This window comes from Ambystoma mexicanum, chromosome 9, assembly GCF_040938575.1.
Source record: "Ambystoma mexicanum isolate Mex_15411 chromosome 9, UKY_AmexF1_1, whole genome shotgun sequence".
In the NCBI taxonomy this organism is placed as follows: domain Eukaryota; kingdom Metazoa; phylum Chordata; class Amphibia; order Caudata; family Ambystomatidae; genus Ambystoma; species Ambystoma mexicanum.
Window position 1 is genome coordinate 332,276,285 of NC_090931.1, and position 16,090 is coordinate 332,292,374.

The following is a 16,090-nucleotide window of genomic DNA, read 5'->3' on the forward strand; positions in this document are numbered from 1 at the left end:
GGTGGAGCCCCTGGGTGAGGTCAGCTATTTAGTGGACCTTGGAAGGCCTGGACAGGCTCCAAAAGTGTTCCATGTAAATAGGCTGAAGGCCTTCATCCCAAGAGTTGAAATCGCAGCACTGCTATTGGCTTCAGATGTCGAGGAAAAAGGAGTCTGAACCTCTCCCTGACCTGTTTCAAAGCAGTCCTTCAGATAGCTCCTTTGAGGGTGTCCGAGTGGCCCCTCACCTGACCTCTGATCAGCAGGCTGAGGTGAAGAGTTTGCTTAGGCAATTTCCCCCCCCTGTTTTCACAGTCCCCTGGTTTGACACCTTGGTGCAAACATAACATAGACACAGGAGGCAGTGTACCTACCAAAAGTAGGGTTACACAATGTCAGACAAAGTACGGTGTTACATTAAGACGGAGGTCAACAAAATGTTAGATCTTGGGGTGATTGAACCCTACAGTAGTCCTTGGTCCAGCCCTGTGGTTTTGGATCCAAAAGCAGGTACTTCTGAATTGAGGTTCTGCGTGGATTACAGGGCTCTGAATGCTGTCATCAAGACAGATGCACACCCCTTGCCTTGAACAGATGAGCTAGTGGCTTCCTTGGATGCCTCCAAGTACCACATCACGTTTGACCTCACTGCAGGCTTTTGGCAAATAGCCCTTGCAGAACATGCCAAGGAGAAGACGGCTTTCTCAACTCCAGAAAGTCTTTACCAGTTCAGGGTAATGCCTTTTGGGTTGAAGAACGCACCTGCCACTTTGCAGAGACTTGTGAATCATGTGTTGAATGGGTTGGATGAATTCTGTCTGGCATATCTGGATGATATAGCAGTTTTCAGTGCCACCTGGGAAGACTATGTGAAACACCTTGTGATTGTGTTACAGGCTCTTCAGAAAGTCCACTTGACCATAGAGGCCAGTAAATGCCAGATTGGACAAGGCTCAGTGGTTTACCTTGGACATGAAGTAGGTGGAGGGAGGATACAGCCTCTACCCAGTAAAGTACAAGCAGTACAAGACTGGCCTACCCCCACAGCACAGACCCAAGTAAGAGCCTTCTTAGGACTCACAGAGTATTACCGAAATTTCATGGCAGACGATGTCACCATAGCTGCCCCTATGACTGCTCACCCACTCCGAAGAAACCCAAGAAGGTGACTTGGACTGAAGAGTATGAGAAGGCCTTCAATGGCTTAAAAGACTCCTTGTGCCAGGCCCCTGTCCTCAGGGCCCCTGATTACCAAAGACCTTTTATTGTGCAGACAGATGCATCTGACACTGAGATAGGAGCTGTACTATCACAAGTAGATGAGAAGGGTAAGGAACACCCTATTGGTTTCATTAGTCGCCATTTTAAGGACTTAGAGCTCAGATGGTCCACAGTAGAGAAAGAATGTTTCTCTGTTGTATGGGCCCTACGGAAGCTGAGGCCCTACCTCTATGGGACCCACTTCACTGTGCAAACTGACCATAAGCCCTTAAAGTGGCTAATGAACATGAAGGGAGAAAATCCAAACTTGCTTAGGTGGTCCATAAGTCTACAAGGCTTTGACTTCACTATTGAGCATAGGCCAGGTGTCCAACATAGCAATGCTGATGGGTTGTCCAGAATGTTTAACCGACCTGAACAAGAAACTCATCCAGGGGTGGATTAGTTCCCCCTGTCCTTAGTCTGGGAGGGGCGAGTGTTAGGAAAGATTTCATATTGTATGTAATTTTCCCTCCATGTGGCAACCCCCAAACTTTTTGCTGCTGTTTTACACCCAGATCTATACTTTGCCAGAGAAGCGCAGCCTTCCGCTGCACTCCTCTGGGCTTTCGCTCAATTCTTATGGGGAAACTGACATGCCCTTAAGACAGTCAGTACTGGGAGACTTTGTTTCCCTTAGTCCTTTCCTCATGTTGCAGCTTTTGTGCAACATGAAACAAGAGTGCACTGTAACTTACTTTACCGTGCTCTTGGGTCTCTAGTCATTCCAAAGGCCCTAGAAACTCTCTCTGGACTTATGAACTGTGCAAGTGTGACATGGACAGGACTGGTGGCAGCTATCGTTTCTCTTGTGTTTTGAACCCTTTTTCGCCATGTTATCCGTGCTTACCGCGTTTGGCACAAATGAGTGGCCTGGTTCCAAAATGGCCATGCCACGAGGTTCTTTGTCCTCTCCTCTGACCGTCTTGCCCCTTCACCTTCCCCAGGTCAAGCCGACCCGGGTCCGTTGTTATTTGGTCATGCACTTTCCCGCAAAAGCTTTTGCGGGCTTCTGCATGCCTTGTGTGTATGCCTCCAGGATGTGGGCTGGGATGTCTGTTCCCAATACACATCCTGGGTGCCAGAGAGTCTGGAGTGTCCTGAATACCTGGGACCACCGTGTCCGTGATAGGTCCACGTATTGTGTGAGTGTTTGTGAGCAGATCTCCCATTGGGTCCTCTCCGTTTTGGCACGAAGGGAACTTTGGATAAGAGGAGGCTGAAAACACCACTACCATGTCGATCTCCTGAGTTCACAACGAACAAGGGATAAGGAGTCAAGTATCCTGCAACAAGAATGAGTCGAGGATCCGCTGGTGACCCGCTGAAGGTTTGGCACCCTGAACTGCTGTCTTCCTCTGACCCCTCTGCATCTGATCGTCCTAGAAAGTGTGCAAAGGCGCTTCGACCCATTGGAATAGTGGAACTATTCCCGGCACCTTCATCAAACCCTGCAAGTAAGCCTCTTCGGAAGTGTGCCTGGGCAACCAGTGGGCTGACCAGCTTACGAAGGACGCTTTGCTCTGTCACCGCCGCCGTTTCGGGGAAGCCCTCAAAACTTGGTCTACTGCTTGCTCTGCGTCCACGGCACCCTCACACTGAATTTCGTACACTTGGCATTCCCAGGTCTGAAGTGAGACGAGTGCCAGTACCAGAGTAAACGCGGTTGCCTTGTTGCCCTGCTGCTGTAACAACCTGTGCACGTCCGCTGCATTTGGGACACCCTCGACCCTGCATCCTGCTACACAGAATCTACACGATGTCGAGACATCCTGATCATCGCAGATGAACCTGCCAGCAACGTGAACTGAACTGGAGAAGTATGGGTCTGCCTGCGTCGGGGACCGGTGAGTAGTTCATACCCCAACCGTGCCCCTCGCGCAGGAGCCCGTTTCTTTTCTACCGCTGTTGCGAAATAGCGACTCTATCTCGCACTCTCACCCTGCCTCTGCCCACAAGTGGAGGCCGTGCTTGAGTAGTGGGGACTTGTTCTGCATCACTTCATTTACCTTCCTGTACTGCCTGAGACCCTATTTTATCCATTGGCACCAGCGCGTGCAGGTACTTTTGAGCATAAGGCTCCTCTTTTCGTAGGGCTCGGACTTCCTCCTAGTTAGGTGTATTTCTGATGTCGAACTTGGTCTAATGATTACTTGCACTGCCTGTTTTACTCCCCATCTAGGTGGTCTACATATTACGTGCTCATAACTCCTTAGACCCCTCGATCTTGTATATATATTGTATTGATTGTGATGTGTTGGTTTACTTTAGTATTATTGTGATTCTTTGCTATGGTCGATGTTACAAAGGCCTTGTAATAAATGTCTATATTTTTAATATAACAACTGTCTGGAGTAATTTGTTAGTGTCCTTGCTTTGTGTGCTCATTGAGGTCTTTCAGTCACCCTCACCCCTCTTGAGACTTAGTCTTGACTGCCGCCATTGCTACCCTGATTGGTCTGGCTTGTCCAGAGGTTACCCTGTTCCAAGAAACTAGGCTGGCCTTCTGAACCTCTGCACCTTCAGGTCCGAGTTCAGAAATCCATCTTAACACTGGCCACGGACTGCGCGACTGTCCGCGGACAGTTCGATCCACTGTTGGGGCTATAAAAGTTATAAAAAGTTGCCAGAACAACGGAAACATGCTCTAGAACCTCTGCAAGGGTGAATTTTCATTTTTAAACACAGTTTTGAACTATCCAGGGGTACAAACCGTGTCCGCGGATACTCCTGACGCACAGAGCAGGTGTGGTCACATGATGACGTTCCCGGACAACCGCGGTTAGGACGGCTGTCCTGCGGATACCTATTGCACGTTAGATGGTGTGCACATGTGTGCCAGTGTCTGTAGGACAGGAGGGGGGCCCCCGAACGAATTAAAAGTGCGACACGTGCGAGCGGACAGCTCCGGACAGGCGCGTTGTTCGGGGGCACAGCAAAATCAGATGTGCATGCAACCAAGTGTCTGCAGGACAGTGTCGGAGTCCCCGAACTTATTAAAAGTACGACACAACCTTGCTGGCATCTGCAGACAGGTGTGTTGTTCGGGGGCACCTCCATTTTGGTTACGGACAGTCGCGCTGTCTGAAGACTCCAAACAGGGCTTTAAAAAAGAAAAAAAAACATATGCATCAACAGTACACACATACATATTTATTAAGACAAACAAATACAATTAATTAGGAAAGGGGTGGGGTAGCAGAATGGGAAACATATATGGGGGAATTGGGGTTTTCTACAGACTGTTCATGAGGGGAGGAAGGGATTGAGGTTTCATTGTAGCGTCTTTGATTTAAGGAATTTGATGATTGGTTGGGACAGGGTGAATGTGCACAGGTACACGTGGGTCAGTGGTATCGAATATTTTATTTAACATGATTTTTAACAAATGTCATTCAATGTAAAAATTATTGTTTCATCAATTTTTGCAGATGAGTTAGGGGCTGTCTGTGGCCATCTTCTTGGTAATTTAATAGTAATTTGGGGTGACTTTCGTCATTTGCTCTATGTACTGTTAAAATGAAAACCTGTTTTAGTGACATGTCAAACAATTTACATCACTTTTTAGTATCGGGTTTAATAATTGTATTCCGTTTCATTGGAGTTATTTCCTTCACTCATCTCATCATGGGGGGAATGTTCTTCCAACCACTCCAGGGTGCTTGCCATTTCTGTTTAAAGAAAACAATACTGCTATTTCTTACAAGTCATGTACATATAACAAACTATAATGTTACAGAAAGAAATATAGTCTACTTACTACTTTTTGTAAGGGTTTCTTCTGAGTAGCCTGGAGCTCCTTGTGAGTGTGTATGCAAGGTTGCACTGAGGTAATACTGTTAGATGTAGAGTTCACCTTTCTGCTTGGTGCATTCAATTATGTTGTACAACCTATGAAATTGTACTTCTGGTTTCTTAAGTACAGAATTTGTATACATATTACATTCTTGAATGTGCTACATAATCTGTTGTTGTTTAAAGTACATGTCTTTGCTCATTGCACGATACAAAGTGTAAGGTAACCCCTGTGCTTTTGGGCAGTGTGAATGCTGTCTGAAGTCCGCAGACATTCGGTGGGTCCGCTGACTCTGTGGCTTTCATGTTGGGGTCATGGGGGACAGTATGATGCAAGGGACATGTAGAACAATTAAGGGTATCTTGGTAAAAACCCATGAAATTCAGTAAAATACGTTGTTAAAGGGATGTTATGGTTAAGTTGCACTAATAAAAATCTAACAAATTCAATGGAAAAACTTTCTTAAAGGCATATTATGATTACAAGTAAAATCGATAACCCCCCAGAAATTCGCCAGTTATGGTAAGGTAAGCAATCATAACTCACGCCACCACTGTGCACTGCTAAGACTAACACCCACCCATAATATTCCTTTTACGAATGTTTTTCCATTGAATTTGTTAGGTTTCTATTAGTGCAACTTAACCATAATTTCCCTTTAACAAAGTTTTTTCACTGAATATATATATATTTATTAATTTATTAGCCACATTTTAGAAAGACGCAACCTAAAGACATATAAAGAACAATGTTTTTGTCAAGTGTGTAAACTTGTGGATGAACTTGTAACATTAAACCATTGAAAGTTTAATGTATTTCCGAAATTATATGTTCACATATAATAACCACGTTAGTCCATTGATTTTTCAAAAAAAGAGAGTTTTTATCAACAAATAGTTGCGTGAAGGCATAGTAATCTGCCTCGTGGTGTGAGGCGTTACCAATATTTCCTTAGCGAGGAAGGAAAAGCCACTTAACATCTCATGTCAGACAAAAACATTTGCCAATGCATTTCGGATTCATATATCCTTCTTCAGGGCAAGTCTGCAAATTGTACATGTGTCATATCATATTCCAAAATTAATGTATCGACAATAATTAAATGAATAAAGTAAATAACATACCAATAATTGTTGTGGTGGAAAAGGTCAAAATTGATAGATGCGGATAACAGGAAACAGAAGGAGAAGAAGAAAACAGCAGTGAGAGGGCTGATGCATATAAAATTGGCAAGAAATAAAAATTCGAATAGCATTTACCTGACTGAGTAGTAAAGTGCTTGCATGCGTGGTGGCTTGGTGTGCGAAAACATGTGGACGGCAGTGAACTGCCCGGGAAAATGTCAGCGCCGTAGCGCAGCCTTCGGAATAGGCTGAAATGTAATGAAAGTACCATAAGCTATGGAAGCAGACAGGTACGATCAGTATAGATAAATCTTTAAGAAGGCTTACCGTGTGACCAGCGAGCGATAGAACTGTTCCTCTCGCTAGCTCACTTGAAACTGCGATGCACGCATCGGCGCGTTGTCAGGACAACGCCTCTTGAATCTACCACGTGACCGCGTTCCCGAAGGACTCGCGGGTAGGGATAACAGACTGTGTGTGGATCTCCGGAAGGGAGTGCAAAGTCAAAAAATAATTTACATTCTACCAAAAGGTAATCACGGAATAATGGTGACTCAAAATTATCAATAATGAAAAACATGGAAATAGAAGAAATACTGCCAAAGTAAAGAAGAGTAAAGACAAGCAGTAGCCAAAGGTATGAAAGTGAGATGGCAATTAAAATGGTGTCCAACCCAGAGGCGGGCTGCTAAATATGTTAAGCACAGTATACATAATATTAGTAACACATGGTTGTGGAATTACATTCTGAAATTACAATCAACATACAATATGCAGTGTCGAACAGTGGCGACACCAAAGGGAGTAACACTGATGGTGCAAGCCTCCCCACTGCTATGGTGGCGCAAAACAACGCCACCTTGGGTCCCAGACAATTGTCCAGGAGACGTAGCGGGGAGGACACAAATAGATCAGTCATATGGAAATTTACAGTATATAATAGCTAGAAACATGTCTATAAAGCAATTTACAGTATATAATAGCTAGAAACATGTCCATAGAATCAAAGAAAAGGTAAAATTATAAAAAACAGTGATAATTGATCTCCTCGTTCATTCCATGGGGAACCAAACTCCCAAGTTTGTCGATCCAAAATGTCTCTCTTCGGTTCAACCGCTGGTTCAAATCTTCGTGAGGATTATTCTTAGTCAGTACCTCCAAGATCACAAATCTGATTTGGGTCAAATTATGACCATTCTCCATCCAGTGGCGGGCTACAGCAGAGTTGGTGTTAGCAGTCCGGATGCATGAGCGATGCTCATTCCACCTCACTTTAGCCATTCTTGTGGATTGTCCCACATAGAATTTTCCACACGGGCATTTGATGCCGTAGATTATATTGGTGCTATCACAAGTACCATAGTTCTTGAGCGGAATCTTTTTCCCTGTTCTGGGATGGTTGATAGAGTCTCCTTTAATTACTGAATTACAATTGGTACAGTGGAGGCAAGGGTATGTCCCAGTGCGTTGGGTTGCAGATTCTTTCAAGGGGGGTCTAGTATATACCAGTTCATCCCTCAAGTTCCTGCTACGTTGATAGGCAAATACCGGTAATTCAGTGAATAAACTTTGTACTCGGACATCATTCTTCAAAATCCCCCAGTGCTTACTAATAGTTTTCTTAATCCTGTTACTCTGAGTTGAAAATTTAGAAACAAATACCGGTGTTTTTAATTCTTTCTTATTTCTGGGATTTTGGGTAGATAACAAAGTTTCTCGTGTCAGGGTACTGACCCTATTTGATGCTATGTCGAGTTCTGTTTGTTTGTAGCCCCGGGCTAGAAATTTCTCTTTCATAATCTGTTGTTGGACTGCACAATCCTCGGGGTCGCTAACAATCTTCTTAACCCTAAGCAGTTGACTGTATGGAAGGTTCTTGAGTAAACTGGGTTGGTGAAAACTTAAGCGATGTAACAGATTGTTACGATCTGTCGGTTTCCGGAAGATTGAGGTACTGTAAGATGTAGTCTCTCTCTTAATGCAGATATCCAAAAAGGTAATCGTATCCTGTGAAACCTCTCTAGTGAATTGGATGCGTTGATCAATACTGTTGAGATATTCAAAGAAGGTGTCAAAGGCCGTCTTGGTGCCCCTCCACACTCCAAAGATATCATCGATGTAGCGAGTCCATAGGCGAATGTCATTTTTCCAACGTTGATTACCCAGCACATTATCAGTTTCAAATTTATACATGAAGCTGTTGGCGTATGAGGGTGCCATTGTTGCCCCCATAGATGTTCCAGAGGTTTGTAAATAGAACTGATTACGGTACTGAAAGTAGGAATTTTCTGATATGAATTGTAAGAGGGCTAATAGAAACTCCTTTTGTGCTCGTATATCAGGTGCTTGTAGCAGTAGCCATTCCACAGCTTCTAATCCTAGATCATGTGGTATAGATGTGTAGAGGCTTCTAACATCTATAGTAAACAGCCAATCCCCTTGTTCAGGAATAATGGAGTTGAGTTTCTGTAAAAAGTGGGTGGTGTCGCGAGTATATGTGGATGTTTTAGAAGCCTCTACACATCTATACCACATGATCTAGGATTAGAAGCTGTGGAATGGCTACTGCTACAAGCACCTGATATACGAGCACAAAAGGAGTTTCTATTAGCCCTCTTACAATTCATATCAGAAAATTCCTACTTTCAGTACCGTAATCAGTTCTATTTACAAACCTCTGGAACATCTATGGGGGCAACAATGGCACCCTCATACGCCAACAGCTTCATGTATAAATTTGAAACTGATAATGTGCTGGGTAATCAACGTTGGAAAAATGACATTCGCCTATGGACTCGCTACATCGATATCATCTTTGGAGTGTGGAGGGGCACCAAGACGGCCTTTGACACCTTCTTTGAATATCTCAACAGTATTGATCAACGCATCCAATTCACTAGAGAGGTTTCACAGGATACGATTACCTTTTTGGATATCTGCATTAAGAGAGAGACTACATCTTACAGTACCTCAATCTTCCGGAAACCGACAGATCGTAACAATCTGTTACATCGCTTAAGTTTTCACCAACCCAGTTTACTCAAGAACCTTCCATACAGTCAACTGCTTAGGGTTAAGAAGATTGTTAGCGACCCCGAGGATTGTGCAGTCCAACAACAGATTATGAAAGAGAAATTTCTAGCCCGGGGCTACAAACAAACAGAACTCGACATAGCATCAAATAGGGTCAGTACCCTGACACGAGAAACTTTGTTATCTACCCAAAATCCCAGAAATAAGAAAGAATTAAAAACACCGGTATTTGTTTCTAAATTTTCAACTCAGAGTAACAGGATTAAGAAAACTATTAGTAAGCACTGGGGGATTTTGAAGAATGATGTCCGAGTACAAAGTTTATTCACTGAATTACCGGTATTTGCCTATCAACGTAGCAGGAACTTGAGGGATGAACTGGTATATACTAGACCCCCCTTGAAAGAATCTGCAACCCAACGCACTGGGACATACCCTTGCCTCCACTGTACCAATTGTAATTCAGTAATTAAAGGAGACTCTATCAACCATCCCAGAACAGGGAAAAAGATTCCGCTCAAGAACTATGGTACTTGTGATAGCACCAATATAATCTACGGCATCAAATGCCCGTGTGGAAAATTCTATGTGGGACAATCCACAAGAATGGCTAAAGTGAGGTGGAATGAGCATCGCTCATGCATCCGGACTGCTAACACCAACTCTGCTGTAGCCCGCCACTGGATGGAGAATGGTCATAATTTGACCCAAATCAGATTTGTGATCTTGGAGGTACTGACTAAGAATAATCCTCACGAAGATTTGAACCAGCGGTTGAACCGAAGAGAGACATTTTGGATCGACAAACTTGGGAGTTTGGTTCCCCATGGAATGAACGAGGAGATCAATTATCACTGTTTTTTATAATTTTACCTTTTCTTTGATTCTATGGACATGTTTCTAGCTATTATATACTGTGAATTGCTTTATAGACATGTTTCTAGCTATTATATACTGTAAATTTCCATATGACTGATCTATTTGTGTCCTCCCCGCTACGTCTCCTGGACAATTGTCTGGGACCCAAGGTGGCGTTGTTTTGCGCCACCATAGCAGTGGGGAGGCTTGCACCATCAGTGTTACTCCCTTTGGTGTCGCCACTGTTCGACACTGCATTTTGTATGTTGATTGTAATTTCAGAATGTAATTCCACAACCATGTGTTACTAATATTATGTATACTGTGCTTAACATATTTAGCAGCCCGCCTCTGGGTTGGACACCATTTTAATTGCCATCTCACTTTCATACCTTTGGCTACTGCTTGTCTTTACTCTTCTTTACTTTGGCAGTATTTCTTCTATTTCCATGTTTTTCATTATTGATAATTTTGAGTCACCATTATTCCGTGATTACCTTTTGGTAGAATGTAAATTATTTTTTGACTTTGCACTCCCTTCCGGAGATCCACACACAGTCTGTTATCCCTACCCGCGAGTCCTTCGGGAACGCGGTCACGTGGTAGATTCAAGAGGCGTTGTCCTGACAACGCGCCGATGCGTGCATCGCAGTTTCAAGTGAGCTAGCGAGAGGAACAGTTCTATCGCTCGCTGGTCACACGGTAAGCCTTCTTAAAGATTTATCTATACTGATCGTACCTGTCTGCTTCCATAGCTTATGGTACTTTCATTACATTACAGCCTATTCCGAAGGCTGCGCTACGGCGCTGACATTTTCCCGGGCAGTTCACTGCCGTCCACATGTTTTCGCACACCAAGCCACCACGCATGCAAGCACTTTACTACTCAGTCAGGTAAATGCTATTCGAATTTTTATTTCTTGCCAATTTTATATGCATCAGCCCTCTCACTGCTGTTTTCTTCTTCTCCTTCTGTTTCCTGTTATCCGCATCTATCAATTTTGACCTTTTCCACCACAACAATTATTGGTATGTTATTTACTTTATTCATTTAATTATTGTCGATACATTAATTTTGGAATATTATGATATGACACATGTACAATTTGCAGACTTGCCCTGAAGAAGGATATATGAATCCGAAATGCATTGGCAAATGTTTTTGTCTGACATGAGATGTTAAGTGGCTTTTCCTTCCTCGCTAAGGAAATATTGGTAACGCCTCACACCACGAGGCAGATTACTATGCCTTCACGCAACTATTTGTTGATAAAAACTCTCTTTTTTTGAAAAATCAATGGACTAACGTGGTTATTATATGTGAACATATAATTTCGGAAATACATTAAACTTTTGATGAATTTGCATTATCAATGTACCCGGTTGGGTTTTCTGGAGAGCAGTTGAGTGACCTAGTTGTGTACTTGGTCTTTTGCTTTTTTAGTTGAGTTTAGATTTGGGTGTCTCCTCATTTATCTCAGCTGGCTCCCTCTTACAATTTTTGGACAAGAAATCACATAAGAAACTAATTTTCTAAAAAATCAGTATCCGAGTAAAGATTACAAAGTGGTGCCCACTTCTTTGCTGCTATTCAACATTAAACCATTGCACATAAAATGTATTTTCTTGCAACAGAAGCTTTTTGGAATAGACCTATCATCGGCGTACGAGTATCATTAATTAAAGCATTGATTGATTGATTGATTATTAAAGTACATTTAATAGTAATGGGGAAATTCTGTTTGTGTGTGGACCGTTTATAAGTATTATATAGTTATATCATTTACTTTGTATGAAATTGTAAGATATTAAGATTACGATGAGGTGAAGCTAGGAATACATTTGTATGAATAATTGAGGTATGAAATGATTTGATGACGACCTTATGGATAATTTTGTGTTTGGGAAATGAGTAGCGGAGAATAAAGCCATGGAAAACATGATCGCATATCTGGAGATTGTAACATGAGCTAAACAAGTCAGACTAATTGGCCTTCTTTCTGGGACAGAAGGTGATGACCTAATGGCCTTTTGCTTCGAGCTTCTTCTTGAAGCGCTACAGAATTATATTGATCAAAATGTACTCGAGGCTGTGAGATATACTTGCCATTAAGACGTCTGATGCAAGAGGCAGAAAGTGAATATATAAGATGGCCCATGGCAAAGCAAAGCTGCAAAACCATCAGGACAGAATCCTCCTTTTCCCTGACCTAATTCCAGTAACTGAGCTGAGGCGGAAGTGTGTCGCCCCACCCACAAAGCAACGCACCTTAATGCCAGCCAAACTCAGTGTTACTAAGAATTTCTCTTCTGAAACGGAGAAAGCTGAAGAGTAGGTTTGGGCAATGCCAAACGAAGCCAAAGCAGGGAAAGACGGATCTTGGGGAAAGGAACATTTTTAGCAAGTGACTCAAAGCCTAGCAAATACGTGTTCAGTTATTGTTTACCATGATTTGACTTTAGTTCTCAATTGCGTTGCTTAGGAGGTTGAGTGTCTCTTTTTCCTTGGGCCAGGTTATCAGAGACAAAGGGTGGTCACTCATTCTTTGCTCTTGACGGATTTTATTTAGATGTTGAATACAAATGGGTTTCCACTGGTGAGGAGATTGCGTTTATTGGCGGTATAGAGGGAATCTTTCACTCTGTTGCTAACATTTACGTGAATACATTAGTTTGGTTCTGCGTAATATAATTGCCTTCTTATTACATCAAGTACTTCTGGGATGGCCCCAAGAATATAGCCTATTGCTTAAAATGTATTTACTTTTAATGTGACCTTTCACAATGAGTGATTTGTTATTTTCTTGCACTGTACAATAAAACTGCAACAAAAACATTTTTTGTTTAAATATCTTTGTGTGGAATATCAGTATGGTGTCTGATGTCCAAATATTGTTGTCCATTTTTTAAGTATCTAATCAGCATCACGTAAACAGTGTTTGTTTAGTTGGGCGACTCCGCACTGTAAGTGTTTTAACGGGTTTTTGCACCATTCTAGAGCATTGGCTCGTTGTGCTCCCTACATCATGTTCAACCTCTGCTGTCGACCCGGTAATCATAAAACCATTATGTATTCTTTACCCTTGTTTATTCAGTTGTTGTACTGCCCGATGTGAACTTTAAGTAATTTAAAAGTATGCATGTTTATTTACTTTTTCTACTTTGCCAACAGAGGCTTGGAATGCCAAAATTACCGAACTGAAGCAGAAAGTGGATGCACTTTTCAATGAGAAATGTGGTAAGTGTGTAGATCGTGTGCTTGGAGGTAGCACAATTATTAACGTTGTCATTATTATTCCTTAAACATTATCCAGATATATTTCTATTTTTGTAAAGTAAAACAAAAGTAAATTACAGAAAACATGCTTTGTGTTTGGCTTACAAGCCTTTGATAATTATCGCATCTAAAGCTTCAATTCTGATAAGCCACCTTACTACAGGAATCTAGCATGCCATTCAAAAGCTTAGGCCAATAATACACATAAGTCCGGACAGCCAGACTACAAGCATATCTGCGTGGTCGGTGCTCCCAGCAGGTCTGACCTGCTGGGAGCACCAGCCCATGCAGGCATGGTTTTCACTGAAGCACTGTTGGCAGCTGTGCCGGTGCTTCCATGTCCCCATTCCCTTGGAGCCCTATGGGACTCCACGGGAATGGGGGGACTTAACGTTCCCGCCGCCTGACATCCAGGACTGCCGGGATATCAGGCGGCAGAAACAGTGTTACAAGGTCGGCGGCAACCTTTACCGCCAACCTCATTATGAGGCCACTGACTAAAGAACCTTTGTTCAATGGATTGCTTTTCTCCCGCAGATTCCTCATCTTGAAAGATATCCATCATCCAGCTCTGCTCCTCAAACGTTTCACCAGGGGGCCTAGTGGACCTCGACTCAGCCGTTGATCCGTCTTGCCCGGTTGTCGATCGTCGGCTCCAGGAGTGATGCCAGTTGCATATATAGCACGTCACTACGCCCCATGCTTCAGTTCCTTTTTTCTGCACGCTTGCATGCTGCATCGGGAACCTGACTTTGAGTTTTCTCTGTTTTTGAAATTGTCGTTTTCCTCAGTAAACCTTGTCGCAATGTCGTCTCACCGGATTTTGGGCTTCAAGTGGTGTCGCAATTGCGAGGCCAAAATGTCTGTACCCAAGCCGCACAACGCATGTGTGTGGTGTCTAGGTGTTGGTCACGACACACAGGACTTCGTGTCGTGATAAAAAATGCAGCTGAAAGGGCCGGGAAACTGGCCTTGGGTCGACCGTCCAAATAATCTCCAGCGCGGTCGCTCATCCGGTCTTCTAAGGCCGAGACTGAGGATCCTACCCCGAAAAGGGAAAAGCAAAAAATCGCAGGGCCAACCACTCGGGAAGAGTGAGAACGTTTTAAAACTTCCATGCTTGAAATGTTTAGACAGCAAGCTACTGTAGGTGCGGCTCCTGTCCCCAACCAACAAGCTTTTGCGGCAAAAGTGTGCTCGGTGCTCCCGACCGCAAGCCAGCGACTACGCCGATGCCGAAAACGCCTTCAGGCGCCACGCCTACTAGACCTAAATCGCCGGAAGGCTGCAAGGCCGAGGCCCACGGCATCCATTGGTCGTCCGAGCATCACACGGCGCCGAAAGAACCATCAGCATCGAAAGCCGTCTTGCCTTCGAAGCCTATTCAGTTGGCAGTCAATACAGGTTGCCACTATTTCTACCAGACCAGCGACATCCACTTCCAAACTGCCTCCTGTCAGAGAAAGAAATCGGACACATTGGCCAGAAAGGTGTTCACCTCTGGCAGCATGGCACTCAAAGCAACAAACATAGCCAATACACCAAAAGCACAGGAAGTTCCTAAGGTTCCTCATAGGGGACAAGCACTTCCAGTTCAAGGTGCTGCGCTTTGGGTTGCCCTCCGCTCCAAGGGTCTTCACCAAGCTCATGGCAGTAGTTGCGGCCCACCTCAGAGAGATCGGGGGGTCCATGTACTCCCGTACCTGGACGACTGGCTGATCCGTGGGAAGTCGGCAGGGCAAGTCTTGCCTCATCTGGGAGACACCTGCCTACTATGATACAGGCTGGGCTTCTCCCTCAACTTGAAGAAGTTTCATTTGACACCAGTTCAGCGAGGCAGTGCTAGACACTCGGGTAGGGAAGGCTTTTCCCCCCGAAGAGAGAGTCAGCAACATAGCCCAGATGGTGCATTTGTTTCAGAACCACGCCACCCTACCAGCGGCTTCCTTCCTCTGCCTTTTGGGTCTCATGGCCTCCTGTATTTTTCTAGTGCCAAAGGCCAGACTGTGCATGAGATCCCTTCAGTGGCTCCTGATGGATCAGTAGTCTCAGTATCTGGGAGCACTCACGGATCACCTCTGTGTCCAGCCAGGTAGTCCGCGAACTCGGCTGCTGGAACACGCACAACAATCTCATGGTGGAGGAACCCTTCTGTTCTCCTTGGCCTCAGGCGTGTGGGGTCATGGATGCAGCTCTAAAGGGTTGGGCCACCAACTGCGAGGATTTCCAGGTGAGCAGCCTCTGGTCTCCATCTGAAGTGAGGTGGCACATCAACAGGCTGGAGTTGTGGGCCACCAGGTTAGCCCTGATTTATTTTGCCCATCTATCAGAGGGAAGCATGTCCTCGTCCTGACGGACAACACAGTGTGCATGCACTACATCAACAAGCAGGGTGGTGTGCACTCTCGTCCCCTCTGCACAGAGGTGGTACAGCTGTGGTTCTGGTTACAGGAGAGTGAAATCTCGGTTTTGGCAGTTCATCTGGCAGGAACGGAGAACAACTTGGCGGATGCTCTGAGCAGGCAGAGCACGGTCTTACATGAGTGAGGAAGTGTGCCAGGAAGACGCTCTCTGGAGTACCCCAGCAGTCGATCTGTTCGCCACAGAGTCCAACAGGAAGTGCAAACAGTTTTGCTCAAGGGAATTCCCAGCGAAGGGCGCACTGGGGAACGTGTTTCTGGTGGATTGGACCATCCCTCTGCACTACGCCTCCCCCCCTGATTCCCATCATCCCCCTGGTTCTCAGGAGGTTGAAGAGATTTC

General features: G+C 44.3%; 1 protein-coding gene across 1 annotated transcript in view; it reads left to right on the forward strand.

Moving 5' to 3' along the window:
- GTF2I (general transcription factor IIi) overlaps positions 1 to 16,090 on the forward strand; it is a 2,618,156-nt gene that overhangs the window by 1,748,353 nt on the left and 853,713 nt on the right. Inside the window, exon 24 of the mRNA XM_069614749.1 lies at positions 13,223 to 13,288. Within this exon, the coding sequence (XP_069470850.1) occupies positions 13,223 to 13,288 (66 nt within the window). The remainder of the gene's footprint in view (positions 1 to 13,222; positions 13,289 to 16,090) is intronic.